Source organism: Thalassophryne amazonica, chromosome 5, assembly GCF_902500255.1.
Source record: "Thalassophryne amazonica chromosome 5, fThaAma1.1, whole genome shotgun sequence".
Classification (NCBI taxonomy): Eukaryota; Metazoa; Chordata; class Actinopteri; order Batrachoidiformes; family Batrachoididae; genus Thalassophryne; species Thalassophryne amazonica.
In genome coordinates, this window is record NC_047107.1 from 36,664,491 (window position 1) to 36,678,910 (window position 14,420).

At 41.1% G+C, this 14,420-nt stretch overlaps 1 protein-coding gene across 7 annotated transcripts in view; it reads left to right on the forward strand.

Annotated features, from left to right (window-relative positions):
- Nucleotides 1–14,420, forward strand: part of trpm3 (transient receptor potential cation channel, subfamily M, member 3) — a 746,932-nt gene that overhangs the window by 418,185 nt on the left and 314,327 nt on the right. For all 7 annotated transcript variants that reach the window (XM_034170010.1, XM_034170014.1, XM_034170008.1 and 4 more), the window contains exons 2-3: nucleotides 6,828–6,907; nucleotides 13,119–13,320. In XM_034170010.1, coding sequence (XP_034025901.1) covers nucleotides 6,828–6,907; nucleotides 13,119–13,320 — 282 coding nt within the window. The remainder of the gene's footprint in view (nucleotides 1–6,827; nucleotides 6,908–13,118; nucleotides 13,321–14,420) is intronic.

Consider the following 14,420-nt stretch of genomic DNA (forward strand, 5'->3'; position numbering starts at 1 on the left):
AGGGAGGTGCAAGGCCGTAAATAGCTTTAAAAACAAACATTAAAATTTTTAAATCAATTCTAAAACAAACTGGAAGCCAGTGGAGTGAGTACAGGAATGGGCAAAACATCTCAAAGATAGGTGCACTAAGCTTGTGGCTTTGTATTCAAAAAGACTTGAGGCTGTAATTGCTGTCAACCAATTGCTGACCAAAGGGAGTGAATACTTACGTACATGTGATTTCTCAGTTTGTTATTTTTAATAAGATTGCAAAAATCCCTCCCCCCCCCCCCCCCCAAAAAAAAACAACATTTTCATGTTGTCATTATGGGGTGTTGTGAGTAGAATTTTGAGGGAAAAATGAATTTTCTCCATTGTGGAATAAGGCTGTAACACAACAAAATGTGGAAAACGGTGAAGCGCTGTGAATACTTTTCGGATGCACCATATGCACCATATTTATCTGTTTCTAGACTGGCTGTAAAGTCCTCAGTAAGCGCTGCCAACACAACAACTAGAGCCACAATTTTAATGAGTGATGTCATACAGGGTTTGTCCAGTATAGATGCATTCTATGGAATTAATGGTGTTTCAGACAGTCCATTGGTCAGTTGGTCACTCACTCACTCACTCACTCACTCACTCACTCACTCGCATTCCTTCAGTGCTGATGCTGACAGAGTGGACGAGGTTCCTGTAGACTGAGCGGTGGCCTGTGGTGGTTGTGCTTAGGTTTTATTAGTTTGTTTTAGGTTTTAACTCAGATCATGGCTCTAACTGCTTCTACAGTCTTATTCATGAAGAGAAGGTCAAAACAGTGCAGCACAGCCAAACATACAGGTGAGTCACCGAAAGCAGACGTGTGCGTCACGTTCTTTTTTTTTTTTTTTGTGATAAATGTTAATAGTTTGAAGATTCCTGCTGAAGCTACATATTTATTGGTCAAACTATTAAAAAATGCCTGTAAAACTCTTCACTTAGTTTCATACGTTGTAATTACTAGTGCAATACTTTAGTGGGATGAGTCATTAGTTTTTGCTCAAGGATGCTAGTAAGGGATTGATCCACCAACCTTTTGGAATATGCATAACCACTCTCTAACACTTGTGCAACAATTGCCCTGAATATGGTGTCTGGCTGCTCAATTCTTACTCATGATGATGTGCTGTAAGTTTATGTAAGAGAACTGTGTCATGGTCATGAATGTGATGTTGCCTAGTGTTTCAGATTTTGGTGTCTAGATTATCGTTTTTGACCTAAGTGAAAGAGGATCAAAATTTGAAATGAAGATATGCTTTACTACTAATTATTAAGGCTTTGAACCTGTTTGTGGAATGAAACAGAAAACCAGAAACAATTGATATACAGAAGTGATTGAAATTTTTTAAGCCCGACCGAGAAGAAACCACAACTGAATTCCTCTTGAAATACTGTGTCTGCAACACTGCACCCAATGAGTCAAGATATCACACATTTTCAAGAGACAGGTTTGGTTTCTCAGAAAGCCAAAGATGGAAAACCACACCTTACTTTTTCACATTTCAGTCACCCCTTGTATCACTTGGAACAAAAAAAACAAAACAAAATAAGAGACTTTATTATTACTGTTGTCGTTGTTTTTGTCATTATGTTTCAGAACAGAAATGTTTATTTGAAATAAGGATAGCCACTTAATAATAGTATTTTCTTTCTTTTATGACAAAGTAAAATTTACCAACAAAGGTCAAATGTGGCATGTTGTCCCCATTTACAAACAGAGGGGCTATGTAAACATGGTGCTATATACCATGTAAATGTTGGTCTTATAGACACCAACTTCATTAATGTTTGATGGACAAGCTAACATAAAGAGAAATAATTATGCTGAAAATAGCCAACACAGACTTACATGGAAAGTTATTAAGTGATATTTAATTTGATTTCAAACAGTCGGAATGGTAAATAAATAAATACATTTTGAAGTCCTGTATCCAGCAATGTTGCAGTAAATCCAGGGTGATTGAAAAAGTCAGATGACACACAAACTTGACGCAGTGTAACTAATGGCTTTTCCGAAGAGATTTATTCATACAAACAATTGAGGCTTGGACATCACAGATCTTTAAATGTGGACACAGATCCATTCTGCTATTAAACATGTTAGTAAACAAACAAATACGTGTTTCTTTCAAAACATCCAACCATCAATTTTCTAAACCCCTTTATTCCAATCTAAGGGTTATGTGGATGTTAGGAGCTTATACCAGCACTCACTTTGGCGAGAAGCGTACTGCACCCTGGACAGGCTGCCAGATTATCGCAGGGCCGACACACATGTAGACAGACAAACACATTTGCACTTTCAGTCACACCTGTGGTCAGTTTCAAATCACCTTGTCTGCATGTGTTTAGAAGTGGGGGGGAGGCAGAGAACCTTGTGGGCAAACTCCAAACAGTAAAGCCCCTTTCACACTGGGCCAACGTAGAGCTGCGTAATTAGGCGTACTGAAGATGACGAGTTTGTGCAGCCCTACATGGCAATACACTCAGGGACCCAAAGACATCTGCAAAATGGACACAAAAAAATTAAGCGTTTACGACTTTCGGCGTGAAGCAGTGGACGCACTGTTCTACGCGAGTCTACACAACACTCCTCCACTGTATGCAAGTCTACACAACACTGCGCTGCTGTACACCATGCCGCCGTGATTGTACACTACCCTACGCCAGTCCAACGAAAAATCCTTTAGGTTTTTTTTTTATCAGTACATACCTGCATTGCTAGATTTTATTAATCCCGCTGGATGCTGCTGAACTTTGGTGGCAGTGAAGCTTCAAAACCACAGAAGAAGAGACGGGCTGAACTTCCCCCTGCGCGCCATGCTGTGCGCAACATACATGGCCATTCCTGCATATTTGATATGCAGCACAATGCAACGCTACACAGGCCTGGTGTAAAAGGGGCTTAAGGTTCAAGGTGTTTCTTGCTATGAAGTAACACTCGAACTACTAAGCCACTCTGCTGCCCCTCATTGAAAACATGAGCTATGATAATGTGCTATAAGCTGTGTGTACACATGAAAGTTGTTAAAATGTACAGAGAGGAGATATGAGACACAAGATATTAAGCAGCTGTAACACTGGGTCCAGTTCACTACGGTTTTGTGCTGTTATGGGCTGAGGTCAAACTCGCCACCCATCAGCTGATTTCTCCTAACAGCTCCTACTTGGCTGGATTCAGAAGCAAGTTCTCCAGAGCAGGCACACCAATCAGCAAATTTCCTCAGGCTACTAACGGGCCCTCCAGAGGTGCCACTTGAGAAAACTTGTCGCCAAACTCAACCAGATGTGAGGACTGGTTAAAGTTGCTGATTGGATGCATTTCTGTATTCATTTGCCTGCCAGTGGCAATAACAGAGAAGAGGTACAACAGTAAAGGAGATGGGGGATGTGCCAGACTTTTTGTAATGGAGAAGACCCCTATTGGCTGTTGGACGATGCTCACTTGCAACACGGTTGCTCCACACACACAAACACGCACAAGGCTCCTTCCCGTCTTTTGTGACATAGCTGCTTTGTATGTGTGCCTGTGGCCATGCGTGTACACAGCAGCAATTGGTCTTGATTACACGTGGGCCGATCTCATCATTCCATGTCAAATCCTGTAATCAGCACTGGAGACCGTCAGTCGAGGATTGACAGAACATCAGATGTAATAGCATGAGATGGATGGAGTCATAAAATGAGAACAGGGTGCAACGAGAAGTCAAGTCAGAGTCATGCTTGCTTGAGCTCATCCCTCTTTCAGCAGTTTTCTTGTAGAACAAAAATTCATTTTGTGTTTTGCCATAGTTTATGGTTTTCACGTCATACTCATCAATGCTAATGAAATCTCAGAGCCTGCAGCACTCTTACTAAAAGGATCTAGTTCCTGCCAGGTTAACCTGGTGGATGAATACCTCAGCCAGGGCAGAGCCATTGTGGCCGGGGTGATCTCTGCACACAGTTCCTTTCCTGACCCCTCCTCCTGTGCATGAGGTCGAGCTTCCCAGAGTAATGGTTAATTGTGGGAAGCGTGGTGGTAGGGTAAGTTGGTGTGTTTCTGGCTGCTCGTGGTGGATTTTGGCGTGCCGTGGGGTGACAAGGCCACTCAGGCAGATGAGGAGAGTGTTGTTGTAGCTGTGGTGATGAGGAAAGCCCAGTACAAGCAGCTCTCAGCTCTGCTGGCTGGGAGATGAGCTGGGGTTGCTCTCCCAGAATGAAAAGCCAAAAAAAAAAAAAGGACTGTGGGCTTTTGTTTTCATGGCTGCTGCGGATTTGGGATTCTGCTGTGTGTCTGTTCTCGATCTGTGGTGTGCTGCTCTGTTACCAGAAAACCTCACACAGAGTTCCACAGGAAGTATAACCTTTAGCACAGGGGCATCATGATAATCACAGAAACACGACTGTCTCATGGAGTGCTGTCCTCTGTTTTGACATTTCCAACTTTTAAATGACTCGACACTGTTACAGAAACACACATCCAAGAAACTCAAACATTACACCTGGTCAGAAGTTGACTTTTTAACACCCAATTAAAATTAAAAATTATTAGAAATTGCAACAGAGAGTATGTTGTGGCTTCTGGTGGGACTCAAACGTCAGACCTTTAGTTTATTGCACCTGTGCTTGGCCAGATCAGTCATCAGGGTAACTTCTTTGGCGAGCCTGGATTGCACTTTGCTACATATCTCTCGACCACAGTCTGACCTTGTCCCAAGGTCACAGGAGCATTTAAGCATTAAAAACCTTCACCTCTAGCTGGGACTACATGGTAGGTGACCATGTAGTCCCAGTCCCAGTGTACTCCCCTCAAAGAACACTGGTTGTAACAGACAGAATACACTCACCAGCTACTTTATTAGGTACACCTAGCTAATTCTGGGTTGAACCCTTTTCAGAGCTACCTAATTCTTTGTGGCATCGAGTCAACAAGGTGTTGGGAACATTCCTTGGAGATGTTGGTTCATATTGACTTGTTGGCATCACGCAGTCACCCATTCAACCAGTCTGCCCATTCTCCTCTGACCTGTGACATCAACAAGGCATTTTCGTCCACACAACTGCCGCTCGCTGGATATCTTCTCTTTTTTGGACCACTCTTTGTAAACCCTAGAGATGGTTCTGCATGAAAATATCACTAGATCAGCAGTTTTTGAAATACTCAGACCAGCCTGTCTGGCACCAACAACAATCCCACATCCTAAGTCACTTAAATCCCCTTTCATCTCCATTCTGATGCTCAGTTTGAATTTAGCAAGTCATCTTCACCACGTCTAGATGCATAAATGCACTGAGTTGACGCCATGTGATTTGCTGATTAGCTATTTGTGTTAACAAGCAATTGAGCAGGTGTAAATAATAATGTGACTATATTTTGTAGTGGGACTTGAAGTCTAATCCTTTATCTTTATCTAGCAAAACTAGCAGGAACATACGGTGCATCTGGAAAGTATTCACAGTGCTTCACTTTTTCAACATTTTTTATGTTACAGCCTTATTACATAATGGATGAAATTAATTTTTATTCCTCAAAAGTCTATGCACAATACCCCATAATGACAATGTGAAAAAAGTTTGGGTTTTTTTTAAAGATTTTTTTCAAATTAAAAAATAAAAAATAAAAAACTAAGAAATTACATGTATACAAGTATTCATAGCCTTTGCCATGAAGCTCAAAATTGAGCTTAGCCACATCCTGTTTCCACTGATCATCCTTGAGATGATTCTACAGCTTAACTGGAGTCTACCTGGGGTAAAGTCAGTTGATTGGGCATGAATTGGAATGGCACACATCTGTCTACATATAAGTTCCCACAGCTCAGACCTGAATCCGATTGAACATCTCTGGAGAGATCTGAAAATAGATGTGCACAGACACTCCCCCATCCAACCTGATGGAGTTTGAGAGGTGCTGCAAAGAGGAATGGGCAAAACATGTCAAAGATAGCTGTGCCAAGCTTGTGACATCATATTTAAGAAGAGTTGAGGCTGGAAATTGCTGACAAAGGTACATCAATAAAGTACTGAGCAAAGGGTGTGAATACTTATGTACATGTGATTTCTTAGTTGTTTATTTTTAATGAATTTGCAAAAAACAACAAAAAAAAAAACAACTTTCTTTGTCTTGTCATTATGTGGTGTTGTGAGTAGAATTTTAAGTGGAAAAAAAAAAAGAATTTACTCCATTTTGGTCTAATGCTGTAAAATAACAATAAATGGAAAAAGTGAAGCACTGTTTCAGCTCAGATTACATGTAGCTATACAGTAAAGTCTGTCAGTGCCTCTATTCTTTTGACATTGGTTTGTTGGCAAGAGATCCTTTACAACTAAGAATTTTAGTTGTTTTCCTCCTTTTCCCTTCGATTTATCCAAATAACAAAGCCTTAACTGTGTGAGAAAGTGTGCATGTGTTGTGTTCGTGTTGCGCAGATGCAGACGTATGTGTTTTCAGAGTGGTGACTTCCTGATTGTCAACCCAGGTTTGGATGTTAAAATTTTCATAATTACATCTGTGGCATTTGGTAATGATACAGGACATCTCCGGCAACTGAGACACTGCTGGGAAAGATTGTGAGTGATATATTTTTGTGTTAAAAACAGAAAGCCATCTCATTTTACATAACAAGAACCCTTGGTAGTTGTTGAAAAACTGTAATCCATAATGTATGTTGTTCATTTGTATTGAATTTCTGTTTAATAGAGTGCAATGGGCCATAGACCCGGGATCTACAGTTGCACCCTATGTTTGTGTGTGCTGTCACGTGCATGCTCAAGTTCCAGCTTTGCGATCAAATGAGGACTGACTTCTTCTGTATTCATTTCCGCAGGCACAGAAATCATGGATCGAGAGAGCGTTCAGCAAGAGAGAATGTGTTCATATCATAGCAAGCATCAAAGACCCCCATAGGTGAGTGAGTGAACACACATCTTATATATGTGTGTCTGTGTGTGTGTTTTGAGAAGGATAAAATTATCACAATTTTTTTTGCCCCAGTGTAGTGTGCAAAAGATGAGTGCACATTAACGTCTGAGAATATTTGTATTTGAAAAGGATACAACTGCTTATTAATTTGCTGTAATAAATACAATATTGAATGGGGGAGTCAGCAAATGCCAAAGCCTACCTCACATACAGTACATTAAGCACTTTGACCTTTTCAAAGATGCCTCAGAGGAATATCACGCTGACCTCTATTTGCATTACAGGTAGGTGTCTCAGTGACCTGCATGTTCCACTTTCCCTTTGATCTAAGCACTCTCTGGCCCTGATTAGCTCAGTCTGATCTTATCACTTAATTGACTGGCAAAGATATACCCGGTGTGTCTTATCAGGAGGGCATAGTGGGTAGAGCAAGAAAGAAATGGATTGCACAGGTCACTGGGAATAACCCTAATAATGAAACACATCAGACGACAGATGCCTACCCTGGATGACCCACACCATGATATAAATGTACTAATAAATTTACATATGTCTGTAATTTTTTTTTTTTTACCTTTTATGACTTCATCATATGACTTCTGTGTGATTTCATTTTGAAGTCATTTATACCAGTCATTCATAAATGTTTTCCTGATCAACATCGTGCATACTAAATGCCATATGATAAATGTATTTTGTTGTACTTCTTGGTTTTTAAGATATACAAAAAAGGTGGTGTTCAAGTCATGTTTTATTGGCCTTGGTCTTGGACTTTTTTACCAAAGTCCAAGACCAAGAAAATCTAATCATCTCTAGATATCTAGCCAAGTCATTTTCCCATAAGTATGAAGTAAATCCATCCAGCCATTTTTTAGTTAAATTGTCTAAACACACATACACACACACACACACACAGAGACACACACACACACAACAGCGAAAACAGTAACTTGTGTGCTGCTTCACCGACATGCAGAGTAATAATAATTAGAAAAAGTAAGAGCCCATGTTCATATATCTTTTTTACTGAGTGCTGGCATCTGTTTTCTAATGCTGCAATAAGCACAGAGCATATGCAGCCATCTGTAGAAAAAGTGCCTTTCAAAAAACACTGCCTTTTGTTGTACTGCTGCTCTGAGTGCTTTTGTTAATTTTTTTGTTCATTGCTGTTCCTCAACATCTTTTGTCTTTTTTAACCAAAATTAAGCTTATGCGTGAGGCAGAGCACGGAGGCAACCAAAAAATGGAAGCGATAAATCAAAGCTTCCTGACTCCTCTTTCTTCCGGCACTCATACTCCATCCTCTCAAGTAAAAACACAGAATATAAAATCTGTGTTCAGTACAACTAAATAAGTCTGTACACAATTCATATTCTAGCAGCAGCAGAGGTAGAAAGGGTGGAGGAAAACAAACAAGTAGTTTTGAAGGAAATAGAAACGAAACAACAATAGGAACTTACAGACTGGCCTCATTAGACCCAAAAACAAAAAGAAATATGAGTACCTGAGTGGCACCTTGCTTACCACTTAAGCCCCTGTCACACATAGCAAGAATGTGCCGGAACCATGCCCGACACAGCAAATATTGCCATAATCCAATGCAGTTGGGAGGAAACGAGGCTTGGTCAGCAGTGTCGGAGTGCAGACAGACTGCCTCGTCCACACCTGTCAGACGCACACGCGCCCCGCGCACACGTGGGGGGCTGCAATTATCACTCATCCCTGTGTGTGTGTATGCAGATGGAGCACCTTTCCAGGGAACTTTCTTTTTTCTAGTTTGCCCACTTCAAGAGCAAAATGCAACTCTGGACACAGTGATGGTTGGATTATTACATGGAATTACTTTTTTTTCTTTTCACATTTTTTTCTTTGCACATGTTCCATGTCATATCTCCTCCAGAGTTAGAAGGTGGTCATTTATTACAGCATGAGATCCATCCAGCTATGAGCCTAACACGTGCAATGATGCGTAACTACGCACAACAGAGAGATGCAGCTGCAGGTGTTATATACAGATATGATGAAACAATAGTTCACATTGTTTATATTGCCCATGGGAAGGAGTGGACAAATATCTGTACTGTAAGGTCTATTGTGGATATAGCAGCCTGTTCAGATTTGCAGCGGCATGCACACAGTAGTGCACAGAGCTTTTGGTTTGATAGCCACTGTTCACATTCACTGTACATGATAATAATTCATAATTCTTTTCATGATGAAGCATGCCACATACATTTCAACAGTTGCTTTGTGCTCTGGGGGGTGGGCATTATTATATGTGGCATGTGCAGGTCATGCTGGCAGGCTTTGCGGTGCCAGATCCATCTTGATGTTTCTTCTTATGCACTCAAATTATTTTAGACCCCATTTTGCCGCCATCAGAATATGTAAATTGTGGTCAGATGGTCCTCAGACTGCACATGGACCGTCGTCGGATAGGTGTCCCATCTCGACGCCGCTCAGAGAGTTTTGAACATGTGCATCACACTTGGGGCCACCAGCCGATTTTGACCAACTGCGTCGACTTCCGCAGGTTGCTGTCAGAACGTTTTGGAACTGAAATCCGACATTTTTCGGATGTGCGCTGATTCATAATTCCGATGCCATTCTGTGTGATTCTGGCTATGTGTGACAGGGGGTATTACAGTTACATGAAAATAGCATTTTACCTTTATTTTTCACCACCACAATGGACCCCCCCTTATCTTCTACCCAGTGCAAAGAAGCACACAGCACATTGTTAAGTGTCATTTGTAGTCTCTTACTGCTCCCAATTGTAGTTTTCTTGTGCACTCCCCATGTCCTTTAAATTGTACATAGGACGCTCGTCTTCCCTCTCGTGTCAGTTGATCTCTCAATGAGGTATGATCAGGTGCAATGAAGCTGCAATTGTATTGTGGTAAAACGGAATATGATTGATCCAGAGACCATCAAAACTTTGGTCTGAAGTCAATTGCAGTGTATTTGTGTTATTTAAAGGGAACAGTAGTCAGAAGTGCCTTGCATACAGTAAGTGGGTTCACAACACATGTACACCCTGTTTCTGTGAACAATGAAACTGAATTGAAGAAAATCATTCAATAAAATTAAACACAGATGGAAAACTTCAAGATAGTGTTTCATTGCATCACCCCAGGCATTACTGGTGGCTGCTGTTCGCTGCCACACTCTGACAGGTTGGCTCAAGATCCATGGACTCACCAGAAATCATCTTACTTAAGTCAGCTTTGGCAACAGCAAAGTGCTGGGCACCTGGCTCATTCTGAGCCTTAAAGGGGCTGACAGATGAAACTCCAATTTATTTATTTCATAGTGTGCCAAACACAAGGCCATAACTAACCCCTCAACCTCATTGGGCACAGATCTGTTACATCGTGTCAATGAACATATTTGTCCCATCCTTTTTGCATCTTCATACCACACAGAGTCCTGTCAGATATGTAATGTGTTGTTATGTTGCTGTTTTTTTTTTTTTTTTTCATTTTACTTGTGTGCTTCTACTGTGGGTAAGTACACAACATAAAATGATTTTCTTTTTTTGTATGTTTTATTTGTGTTTATTGTTTGTTTTTCTTACCTTATTGTGCTGTGGTCTATATCACATTCTTGTCCAGATTGATTGACCATTGACCAAAATTGGGGAGTGTTTTGTTGTTTAAAAATACATTCATCCTCATAATTACTTCATATCTGTATTTAAACAGTTTTTTTTTAAGCTTGTTGTATTATTGGGTGAAACTCACTTTCTGTAACTCACTTGCAATTGTGTAAAAGTTTGGCCTACATTGATCTCCCATGTGCAACAGTGTCACAAAAAATAAATAAATACATAAATAAAAATCAGTACCCACACAATAACCCTTGAAGTGAGACCTCCTTCAACACAAACCTGTCCACCTGCATCGTCGTTACATCCTGCTCAGGTTCGTCCATTCTGCCACAGTGCACAGGGCTGCATACTTAGTGATGAGACAGGATAAGGGAAATGTGCTCCACATGAATGGGAATTGCTTCTTGATTGGCCAGTTACAAGTGTACCAGATGCAATATGTGGATATATACATTTCTGAAATGCTTCTGAAATGTGCTGCAGTGTAGCTGGTGACTTACTGTAGCAACAGACTTCTGACCGAATGCAGATGGATTTGGTGTTTTGTCACCATTTCTTCTCTCTGGCTAGGAAGTTAAAATCTTAGCCAGAGAGAAGAAATGGTTTGAGAGAGGGGTCAAGGAGGCATTCTATGTGAAACAGTTGAAACTCAGCCTTAACCAGGGAGGGGGTCTGAGACACGCTTTGTCCCCTGTTTACAATGGGGTACTCAGGTCAAAGCAGTTTCAGTCTTTTGTTCATGGTAATGTGTCACGTCATCAGGAGAGTCGTCAAGGGAGCCATCAGGAGAGTCGGCCGTTCCATCATTAGGAGAGACAGCTGCCCTGTCATTAGGAGGGTGCTAACTAGAGCACAATAGGTGCTAATTAGAGCTATTGTTTAGTCACTAGCCCACAGCAGTCTGCCTCTCCTTAGGAGGGGTCTGGTTAGGTTTAAAACTCCAGCTTTTGTGGCTTCTGTTTATTCTTCTCTACAAGAGTCAAGACAGAAGTCAGACTACCAGAGCAAGAATTTTAGCTGAGGAAGCTTCTGCGATTTGAAGCGAAACGTCCTCGCGTCAAGCAACCCAGTCCAGTCGAAGATTCAAGCTTCTCTACTCTGGGCCTGGAGTTGATCACTGGGTGTTTGACTGTGGTTATCACCTGCCCCTAGTCATTGGATTGGGTGTCTTTCTATGCTTTAGGACGGGTTAACTGCTGAGGACAAACTATATTGTGTATGTACAAATGACAAGTCTTGATCAGAACTGAACATGTTACTATCTTACATATCTTTCCATTTAATGTTACTTATTTGGGGAATGATCATGATGACAGCAGGCAAAGTATCAAGACCTATACAGGCTCTGACTGCTTATCTCTGGATTCCATAGTGTCAAGCGGATGAGAGTGTACAACATCCCCTGGATGGGATGTCACTCCAACACAGGTTACCTCCCTAGCTTAGGCCAGAAACCATGTAGATTAAGTGTCTTGGCCAAGGATACAGACAGCTAAAATGAGGTGGAGTCAAACCCAGGTCTACATATTGGCAGGCCAGCTCCTTATCCACTCAGCTACTTGTTCTACTAATTAAGGTGGCCCAGATGTCTCTCCAGCCAAATTCTCCTGTTCTTTCTGAGGGGTCCCAAGGCGTTCCCAGAAAAGATGTTGACTTTGGCGTAGAAAATGGTAAATGGTAAATGGACTGCATTTATATATCACTTTTCCATCTGCATCAGACGCTTAAAGTGCTTTACAATAATGCCTTACATTCACCCCGATGTCAGGGTGCTGCCACACAAGGCACTCACTGCACAGCGGGAGCAACTAGAGGATTAAGGACCTTGCTCAAGGGCCCTTAGTGATTTTCCAGTCAGGATGAGATTTGAACCAAGGATCCTCTAGTCTCAAGCACTACAGCTTAACCACTAGACGATCACCTCCCCTAGAGGTGATGGTAGAAACATGGTCGTAACCAGGAAAACACATTCTTTTGTTTTCCAGTGTCAGTTTGGAGGTGCAGATTCTCTTCCCAGCTGCTTCACCCTCAGCTCTATAACATTCACTCCAAAGAGATTCTGTCCATTAAAAGCAAACAGTAGCACTGCGTATGGGACTGTTAAGCTCTGACGTAACGCATCACGTGATAAATCTGTTTCTGGGTCCAAACAAAACACTTATGGTTATGTAAATTGATGAGATTCATCTCATAAATGGTTGGTATAGCCGCTACAGCGTCAGCAATCAAAACCAAAAGGCCAGGGTAGGGGGCCTACCTGATCAGTTGTAGCCACTTGGAATCTGGATTCTGCTGGAATCTATAAAAAGACAGCTCCAGTGATGTTTCCGACCTGCTAACTCGGTCGCACATCTGGGAACTCACATCCTGTGAGGTCTTAGCTTCAAAAGAAGCTCAACTGATGCAGACGACCAATGACCACAAACAGCTGACAAAGCATGCTTTTTTTTTTGTTTGGACCCGGAAGTTGAAAATCATGTGATGCGTTACGTCACACTTAACAACTGAATACCTGCAGTTATTCTTTTTATATGATTGTGCTGTATGTTGGTGTAAAATTTACCTTTCATTTCTGATTCTGTCCAGGTGCTGTTGTGGTCGTCTGATAGGTCAACATGTTGGTCTACCCCCGGGCATCTCGTCCAGTCACAATGATAAGGCAGAGCGCTTATCCAAGAACGACAGCTTGTCTGAGAAATGGTCAATCAGCAAGCATACACAACTTAGTCCCACTGATGCCTTTGGCACCATTGAATTCCAGGGAGGAGGACACTCCAACAAAGCCATGGTGACTATACCAACAGGATCCTTGCAAAACTACACAAAGAAAACCTGCCAAAATTAGGCAGTTCACATTGTCACATTTAAGTAACTGTTGCTTTCCGCTTGTTATATTACTGCAAATTGAATGACCTTCGTCATTAAATTGTTGGCCAAGCTAAATTAATTTTATGACCTAATTTTGCTGTCAGAAAATTTAACCAATTTTTACTACTTGGGGTATATTTAGCATGAAATCCCAACAATGTGTATCTCTTAAATGAAAAGAATACATTTTTAGAAAATGACATCTTTAATCTGTGTTGAAAGCTCAATCATGAGCCATGACACTCCTACAAATTTTGTCCTACATGATTTTCAGTGTCTCAACCTCATGAAGGATGGATTAATTAGGTCAGAATGGACTAAGTGGTCATTGCTGATTATGAGAAGATGATTGTGAAAGTTTTAAAAATGGACCAAAAGTTTTTAGAAGAACTGAACTCCAGATGCAACTAATAACAAGAGTGAGAGATTTCTGACGTCCGCCAATCCAGATCCAAAGCACCTCCAAAATTCAGTGGAGTCTTCCATGCCCAGTATCTATCTTTGGTGCAAATTTGGTGAGAATCCATGAAGTAGTTTTAATATAATCCCTCAAAGCCTTAATAAAGGGAAATCTTGATCCAGAATCTGGATCTGGAGCACCTCCAAAAGTCGAGAGAGACTCCCATGCACTAATATCTATCTGTGGTGCAAATTTGGTGAGAAGCTGTGAAGAAATTTTGACGTAATCCTTCAAAGACTATATAAAATGAAATCTTGATCCAGAATCTGGATCTGGATCCGGATCACTTCCAAAATTTAACAGATTCTTCCATTGCCTAATATGTATCCATGGTGAAAATTTGATGAGAATCTGCAAAGTAGTTTTGATGTAGTCCTTCATATAAAGTGAACCTTGATCCAGAATCTGGATCTGGATCACCTCCAAAACTCTAGAGAGTCTCCCATGCCCTAATATCTATCTGTGGTGCAAATTTGGTGAGAATCTGTGAAGAAGTTTTGACATCATTCTTCAATGGCTATATAAAATGAAATCTTGATATAGACTCTGGATCTGGATCC